Source organism: Miscanthus floridulus, chromosome 1, assembly GCF_019320115.1.
Source record: "Miscanthus floridulus cultivar M001 chromosome 1, ASM1932011v1, whole genome shotgun sequence".
NCBI classification, from domain to species: domain Eukaryota; kingdom Viridiplantae; phylum Streptophyta; class Magnoliopsida; order Poales; family Poaceae; genus Miscanthus; species Miscanthus floridulus.
The window spans coordinates 72,698,597-72,707,866 of NC_089580.1; the positions used below are offsets into that span (position 1 = coordinate 72,698,597).

At 42.3% G+C, this 9,270-nt stretch overlaps 1 protein-coding gene across 1 annotated transcript; it reads left to right on the forward strand.

Moving 5' to 3' along the window:
- Positions 1–2,624: 2,624 nt before the first annotated feature.
- Positions 2,625–3,663, forward strand: LOC136486978 (glutathione S-transferase U17-like). The gene is made up of 2 exons (XM_066484086.1): positions 2,625–2,988; positions 3,077–3,663. Exons 1-2 carry the CDS (start codon positions 2,650–2,652, stop codon positions 3,443–3,445), a joined length of 708 nt encoding a protein of 235 aa, XP_066340183.1. The 5' UTR covers positions 2,625–2,649; the 3' UTR covers positions 3,446–3,663.
- Positions 3,664–9,270: the final 5,607 nt, after the last annotated feature.

Below are 9,270 nucleotides of genomic sequence, written 5' to 3' on the forward strand. Positions count from 1 at the left end.
CGTTATTTGCTGGCGCTGCCTGAAGAAAGCCGATTCTAGTGCTACATTCGAATTAGCTAATTCCGATCTGCACGCAATTGATTCCCTACTGACATGATCTTGGGAGCTTTCGAGTCTCTTGCGCCTCTTCTTCCAAATTTTGGTGTAAACAGCCTTCCAATGTTCTAATGAGAGAGAAAGAGAGGGAGAGAGAGAGGAGGGGAGATTGGGAGAGTGAGTGGAAGGTGACTAGTTCTTGAGTGTGGCCGTGAAGTCACCGCCTTGGGTTGTATGTGGGAACCGAAAGGAAGTGGAACTTGACAACTAAATTTTGGCTACTGCATGTTCTGGTGGTCTATCCAATAGAGCACAACTCTGACAGATTCTTACAAACTTGGCACTACTTATGTAGGAGGACTATCTGGGGCAACTATTAGATGGTCCACCACTCACAAGAGTGCCAGATTTAATATCATTTGACTTAGAATTTTTGCAATTAGGTTTCATTTTTCATGGATGCAATGTTGGCCATGAACATGGTTTGAAAATATGCAATGCCCGGATTGTTACATATATACCTTGGTAGTCATTGGTTGCATGTGGCATGAGTGCCACGCTGGTGAGATCAAGTGGAACCATCCTAATTGACCAATGGTAGCCGCGGCACATGCACTTGGCTAGCCCTGTCGCGACGGTAGCCATAGATGCGCCGCACCTAGCTCCGTTGGCCTTGACTGTCATCACCATTACTATTGCTGGAAAAAATATATCGATGCCATTACCGATGTTTTTCTCGCAAGCAAGTATCAGGGCTCCACCTTTAGGAACCGTAGTGGAACCCGGCTTGCCTCAAGAGTGCAGGTGAGAGGGCCAATGATGGCTCCGGTAGGATGCACGCATGGTGGCGTTGGCACTTGCTCGGCGGAAGAAAGGGTAGTCCAAGAGTGTGAGTGAGAGACTAAGGAGTGTTAGGGCTTCTGAGCGACTACTTACACTCGATATCAATGAACTTGAACCACAAATCTCAATTCCGATAGCAAGCAATGGGTGCCCAGTAGGGCAGGTGACTCGGGCCAAAAGTGGGTAGCGGCGTAGCAAGCCCAGAGCACTATGTGCCTGGTTGAGTTAAGTTGCGCGTGGTTTTGGGCCGCGTTAGGCTGATTTTTGTTTTAGGGTAGATTTGAAGTTTTCCCTTGTTTCAAATTAAAGTTTTCTTTTATTATTTTCTTCCGTGGATTATTTTGATTTGAAGTATTTGTAAATTAGTCTGTTTCCCATGTAGAGGTGTTCTATTTCACATAAAAAAAGTTTGATTCCCAGATTTATTTGATAAAATTTTGGTGTTATTTAAGTATGTTTTTGGGAAAAGTTTGCCTACAAAATATTTAAATTTTTGTGCTTTAAGTTTTATAAACCTAAACATTTCAGTACAATTTACTTTATTAATAACTATGCACCGTTTTAAATAAGCTTTAAGTTGTGGATTTTATTTTCAATTCCAGAATAAGTTCAATTTCTCCATCTGCACTTAACTATTTAGTTTAATTAAGTTTTGAAATAAGTAATGAACTGTTCGCCCTTATTAGTTGTACTTGGATAATTAGTTAACCGCTAGTTAAAAGCTTGACTAAGGGCTTGTTTGGATGGACTGGGATTAACAAATAGTTTTATTATCTTATTTTTGTGGATTAATAGACTAATAATTAGTCTGTCTGTTTTTTAATCCTTAGGGCTAAAATTTAGTCAAGTACTCCTTTGTTTTAAATTATAAGATGTTTTGGCTTTTCTAGATATATTTTTTAAATATAGAGTATATCTAGGTGCATAGGAAAAAAAAAACAATGTATCTAGAGAAGCCAAAACATCTTATAATTTGAAATTGATAAATAGTTGTTAGTTTTATGAATCTAAACATGACCTAAAATTAGCCCACACATTAATCCTTTCTGTTTGGATAGGCTATATCTCACTTTTAGTTGTTAGTTGTTAGCGGTCTAAATAGGCTCTAAGCGTAGCTCGCGTAAGTGAGGGTGGAAAGTGAAAGGAAAATCAGTGAAGGCACTGATACACGGAGCTTGTAGATATGGAAGCGATGGTTTCTCTTGCCACCAAGTTACTTCCCGCAGAAAATCCCATGTAAACTTGCAGTGACGCAAGTGAGCACGTAACAAGGAACTAGAAAGTGCGTATGACGGTCCTCCCCGACATCGAACACAGGCTGCTAGTTTGTTTGACACTGACACTCATGCTCACTCCACATAAATGAAATCTGATTGGCAAAATTTCCGGCGGGAGGAAAGTTTATATTAGCGACGGGTGCTCGTAAGTGCCTACGTCTCAAAAAAAAAAAGCAGTAACCTAACCCCTTCATGGCGATTTGCGAGAGAGCCGATCGCCATGTGACGAGGAAAGTCAGAGAGATGACATCCTGTTCGGACCAATCAGTCAAAACAGCTCAGTAACAAATTTAAAATGGAGAACTTTCACCAGAAAGAAGAATTTGGTCTCCTGGCGGCAAGCCGGCAATGACACACGCGAGGACGTAAGCACGGTTGTTACCGTGTTAATGATCAACGCATTCATCTCTATATATACATGGCTATATATTACAAACAGCTAGTACATACAGCGAATCTGATCCTGAGGCAAGTTACAGCATACAGCACACAAATGGCATCAGGCAGCGAAGAGAAAGCGGCGGTGGTGCGTGTGATCGGCGGGTGGGCGTGCCCCTACGCCATCCGCGTGTTCGCGGCGCTCAAGCTCAAGGGCGTCGAGTACGAGTTCCTGCAGGAGCCGGCCGGCAGGAAGAGCGAGCTGCTGCTCAAGTCCAACCCGGTCTACAAGAAGATCCCGGTCCTGCTCCACCATGACAAGCCCATCTGTGAGTCCATGATCATTATCCAGTATATCGATGAGGTGTGGGCCTCTAACGGGCCGGCCATCCTTCCGACTGAGCCTTACGCCCGTGCCAACGAACGGTTCTGGGCCCAGTACGTGGATGACAAGGTATTTGACTTCTCTCCTCTTCTATTCTTTTGATTTTCTAATAACATCCTTCTATTCTTTTGATTTTTCTAATAAATTTCCTTGGCAGATTGCCCCGGCATTCCTTGTCCTGAGAGGGCGCACCAACGGAGACAAGGACGAAGCAGCAGCGCAAGTGTCCACGGCGCTAGAGCATCTGGAGGAGGCTTTCGTCAAGTGCAGTCAAGGCAAGCACTACTTCGGCGGCGACCGCATCGGCTTCCTCGATCTCGTTTTCGGCTCACACCTTGGCTGGTTCAGGGCGGTGGAGAAGATATCTGGTATCAAGCTCCTCGAAGAAGACAAGTACCCTGAAATCACAGCATGGGCAGATCGCTTCTGCACCCACCACGCTGTGAAAGACGTCATGCCTGAAACCGACAAGCTCGTAGGGTTCAGCACCAATTCTGCCTTGAAGGCTAAACCTACTACTAATTAGGTTACAGGCCTTGTTCGGATACATGTGTATCTACTTTAATCCATATATGTTGGGTAGATTGAAATGGAACTTAGCTTAATTTTACTTCAATCAACTTCAACACATATGGATTAAGATGAATAGATACGTATCAGAACAAGGCCGTAGTGTATTGCGGAATAATAATCACGATGTCTTTGTTCTTTTTCTTTTTTGGTGTGGGCGTTTTGTTATCGAATAAAAAGGGCACCGAGGTGCTTTCACTTTTCAGAAACTGTCTTGTCTTAAGGAATACAAATTCCATGTGCTGCTGTGAAAGGGCCTTTGATTTGTGGTAGGACTGTTGAGTGGCACCCTATCCAATAGGGTTCAAATCCTAGTGTTGCACATTTTCAGATTAGACTAACCGAGTAAGCTCTAAACGTATGGTTTCTATGGCCGCGTTTAGATGACGAAATTTTTTGGTTTTGGATACTGTAGCACGTTCGTTTGTATTTGGCAATTAGTGTCTAATTATGGATTAATTAGGTTTGAAAGTTTCGTCTCGTGATTTCTCACCCAACTGTGCAATTAGTTTTTTTTTTATCTACATTTAGTACTCCATGCATATGCCGCAAGATTCGATATAACACTTTAGGGTAAAAAATTTTGGGAACTAAACAGGCCCTATGTTTCTTCCTGGTAGGTGCCTTATTCGAGATCTTCTCGGGATATGTTTGGTTGAAACTCTGATATCATTACCTGACTATAGCTGCTTTGTATCTGATGGCTAGTGCCAGTCCATCAAAATCGATTGCCTGTGATCTCCTGTGAGTTGTCTGGCTGGGATTAATGCTTGCTGGTCACTCACAACTTCAATGGACACACAAGCAAACTATCAACCAAACAATGCTTGCCCATATATAAATGTGGTAAAAGGTGATATCCAGATCCAATTCTATGTGAATCTGTTTCCATCCCTAATGACGGTCCTGTGTAGGCGTGGGGTCGAGCGGTGTTGGAACAGTGGCACCGGGGTTGGGGGGTGAAAGAACGTAGTAGTTGGTGTTGGGTTACGCAGGGGACGACGAAATCAGACGTCACAGGTGCAAATTGGGCGAGTGGTGTTGTCTTGAGGGCTCAGGTGATGAGGACATCAATCCTTTAATGCACATGACACTCCTGAAATGATATGCAAGGGCCAATTAATAGAGCTTGAGTATGCAACTAAATCTTCAAGTAGCTCATTCTCAAGTAATTATTTTCTTGATTGTGGAAATAGATAGGTATTAAATGATGTTATGATTCTTAGGAACCTCGGACAAGATCAAGAATTACGAACCTGAAGAGAGGCACGGAGGTGAAGAAGACCGGCTCAGCCATCCAAGACAAGTTGGGTCAAGTTGAACTCAAACTATTGGTGGTTCTCATAAGAATATATAACATTAGTGTATATTAAAATATAGTAGCGATAAGTTTAAGAGAACCGTCAGTGTAAATGCATGACTTGTACTGACAGTAACCTTAAGAAATCTACCTATATATAAATATATTTACACATATGGTCATAGCCATGGGTCTATATAATTCTATTTCTACCGGTACATATTCTTTATAAACCACTAGTTAAAAAATTGCTAGCGTCCACAAAAACGTACCAGTGATATATCCAACAAGTTCCATTAGATCTTCTCGTGATCGGACAGTAGTATTGAGATCTTGCTAGAGTCGGAACAAAAGTGTTAAGTGATGTCAAAAAAATGAAACAAAAATTACATACTGTTGACGGTAGTTAACGTTCATCATAAACTGTCAATATAATTTATATAAATGCATGAAAATGATCGCCAACATAGGTCTAGGGGTTTAAACTAATAAATTTCATAAGTTTTGGTGAATTTGTGTTTGCAGGAGGATTTACTCAGAAAACATTCAAGGAGGGCCTATTCGTCAAAGCAAATCACGTTTATCCGTAGCGAAACTGACGTGGGAAGACTCTAGAAAAATTCAAAAGACAAACCACCGAAGCGGAGGGCAGGTGGCTGCCATGTGGGGCCGACCGGCCCCACCTGCAGGCCGCCTGGCCCCCTGGGCCCACTTGTCAGCCCCTCCTTTGAATGTCGGTTCTCCACTACCTCCTAGATTGCATCTACGCCATTCTTTTAAGTCGGTTTGATCCAAGGGTCCAGAATTGATGCTCCGGCCTATATATAGCAACCCCTACCCCCCTCCCTAGAGCATCCCTGAAACCCTAATTTATACCTCTCATTCAGAGATTAAGATACACCAGGAGTATTAGGTCTAGACTCTCCAATGTAGTAGATTAGTAGCTCAGGAGTGAGGGTCCAGTTGGGTTCATGCTGAAGTTCCGGATCTAGTCTTAGAGGCTCGGCAAAGCCTTGTATCTTCACTTCCACATCTTGTAAGACATATTATAAATTCATCATATTCCTATCTACATGGCTATTCTTACTTTTAATATGTATCTTGCTTAGTTGAGGTTATCATTATTACTTTTGTGTGTGGGTTCATAGAGCGCTTAGCCTGCTAGTTTATCGATTGGGCTAAGTAGCTGAGCCTCGTGTAAGCATGGTGCTTATACGATGCTCTGCCTATGAGTACACCCTATTCTCTGGTTGGGTGGTAGCAGCGGGAGGTGACAGCCCCGTCTATCCTTTGTAGTCCACTCCGAATTGAGCAGGTTCTTAAATTGTGGGACCGTAGTCGCGTCGGTAGAGTTATCTATTGTGGGTACTCTATCGTCTAAGCGGCGTCCCAAAGTGCAAAAGAGTACAGTTAGTCTTAACTATAGTTGGATGTATATATACTTTGACCATGTAATAAGAAATCTACCTCACTCGTTGCTCTCCCGAGTTGACTCGTTTACGTTATCATATAGATCTACCCCTGAGTATCATTATCCTTAATTCCTATCATTATATTCACCCCTACTTTAGCCATGCCGGTATGTTTACTGATAGATACTCCTTTGATATTCAATAAGTCTTTACTCCATTGTTTCTATGTGGTAAAATATAAATAACGATACCTAGAATACTTCCGGTAAAATGCTACAATGGTATTCTGTGCGCTTGCGGAATTCTTTATATTCTATTTGCACTTATAAATACCAACACATACCGCTTCATATATATATCCAATCGACAACCGCCTTTGGCCTCAAACTCACCAACTTAAAAAGTAAAGCGAGATCCAACGTAGAAGAAATTAGATGGTTTTTTATTAAGAAGAGAAATATAGGCACGAATTTAGTCCAACAGAGGACTTAAATCTGAATGATCACCTAACTAATCCAGCTAGACTCGCTTTCTATTAAAACTCACCAACTTGTTTTGGCCGCCGTTGGGTTGCTTCTTTGAACCCAGCATTTGGGTTGGTGAAGACGTGAAGTTGGCCGACATGAAAGAAACATCCACGAGAGGCGCCGCTGGAACGATTAAGAGTGGCGAAGAATATAGTTTTGGTATACTCTGACCTGGACAAGTCTCTTTGAAATTGAGTTCCGTTGGATAAAGTCAAACTGCATCAGAGAATGATATGCTCAGACTACAACACGATTGGGTGCAGACACCCGAAGCCTTGAAGTTGAAGCTATACATACGTACGCTGACCTCATCATGCATGGAAATTGCAACCACGACTCGCCCAGTCGCCCCTCTGCATGCTGACGACATGTCCGTGGCTGCCTTGTTCTGCTCTGCCCATGGGCCATGCTTTCCTTGTTCCCCTTTTCGGCTATTTCCTCATCGGGGCCATCGGAGTAAAGGCCCAGCAGCTGATACAAAAGCCCAACCACGCAGGCCTACAGGTAGCCTAGTAAGGATCGTCAATTCCTTTTTTTTCCCCTAGACTTTTTCTTTTGCACTTTGAGCGTCCATAAGTTTGTTATAAGACAACGTAGCGCCCGCCAATGGAGCCGAAACCAACGCTAAAGCAATTCGGAAGGAGGGGTAAATAACGAAATCTGCTGTTGTACTATATGTTTCTTTATATTATATACAAAGGATGATCCCGTAGTTGGGCGACGAAAAGATTATTATCACAGATCAAAGGATTGATGAAGAAATTTTGTACAAGAAAATTTACCTATGTGGCCTCTTGGAACAAAGGATTGAGCGTCCTAAAGATTTAGTTATTCCTGAACAGCACGCCGTTGCGCCGCTTCCACAGTTGTAGTCTGAAAAAAAAATTGACAGTATATAATTGTTACCTAGGAGATAGGACCAACGCAGCCTTACATATTCAAGGCGACCAACCACGTGTACAATTTGCTTAGTTAGAACTGTCTCATAGCTGGCCCATAAGGCACCTAAATTTAAAATAGGTCTCCAACAATATTGTATCAGTTTCCAACAGAGTACCTATACAGGACATCTATTTTTTTTGTGCCTGGAGAGAGACAACCTAAATTTGAGTATCCTCTCTCCTAAAGACCTATTTACAGAAATAGTTCTCTTTTGGGTGATGTTGTTGGAGAAGACAAAAAAAAATACGTATTGAACCCTTTGCTTGTAGCACTACCAAAACATGGAATGAGTCTTGTATTTTGGGTGTCGTTGTTGGAGATAGTCTACAATTATTTTGCATTCTCATGTCAATGATGTTTTTTTTATCGAACACACATATCAACGGTGTCACGAAGTTTTTTTTTATGAACCTATATAGCTAATTGCATTTTTAAGTTTTTTTCAAACACTATAGATGTAAACAATCACATACACGCACGCATATACTTATATGAGCATAGACACGCACGTCCTACCTCTAGCAGCATTTCCAAGAGTCTAAACCGGTAATGTTAAAATTGGCAATGTCATCATAGGCTATTGATCGACACGTCGGCAAGTACTTTAAGTACCTTTACTAAGTCGAGGTCTCGAGGACCTACTTAGGTACAAAGGTAGAGTTTCTACTAAGACCTTATTTAGATGTTGTCGGATTCACCTCAATCCACATGTGTTGAGGTGGAATTTAGTTCAAGTTCTACTCTAAACCACCCCAATATATATGGATTGATGCGAATCCGACTACATCCAAATAAAGCCTAAGGTAGGGTGAGGACGCCCCCCCCCCCCCCCCCCCCCCCCCCCCCCCCCACACACACACACACACACACACTCGCGCGCATGCGCAAACCTCTTATTCTCCCTATGTGCAGCCACAGGCGTCTACGTGGACGGACGAAGTTGAATCACTTTAATTGATGCAAAGATGTGTTAAATCACATATTTAACTTCACTGTGCTGAGATGATTGAAACAAACATATAGTTCACGTCCGGAAAAAGCTTGCTAGTCAGTGAGCTTAAATACGTAAGCATTGAACACTTATGGGAGAATCGGCTTTCCCTGAAAGTAATTGATCCTGAAACATTGAAGTTCACTAGTTAGTTAGTTCCAACGTTAGTTAGTTCCAACGTTAAAGTTCCTTTTTGTAGTGCGTTATCTATGCATAGAAGTTCACTTGCCAAGCACAAACAGAAATGATATTTATTTATCTAGTAAACTCGTCCGTGGATTGTAACAAAACATACGACCTTCAATACCATACAGAATTGATTTTTGAAGATAGCCTAGCTTATTTTTAGAGGCGGTCATAAGTATCACCGTCTCTGTAAATGCTCTTGATAATTTCAAAGGCAAGTGCCTAAATACGCCCCCTTTGGAAAGCCTCGTCCAGATGACCCAAAAGCCCCAGCCTTAAAAAGCCAATGAGAACAACTCTCTCTCCTGCAGTTCTCCGCCTCTATCTCTCTCACATCTAAGAGCATTGCCTCCATCAGAGAGCATCAGAGCGTCATGTACGTTGAACAAGGAGCAGCATAGAGTGGCGAGGTGAGCGAAGGTA

Coding starts and splice junctions, on each gene's coding strand:
- LOC136486978 (XM_066484086.1), top strand. CDS start 2,650: ATGGCATCAGGCAGCGAAGAGAAAGCGGCGGTGGTGCGTGTGATCGGC. Junction 2,989..3,076: donor CCCAGTACGTGGATGACAAG/GTATTTGACTTC, acceptor TTTCCTTGGCAG/ATTGCCCCGGCATTCCTTGT.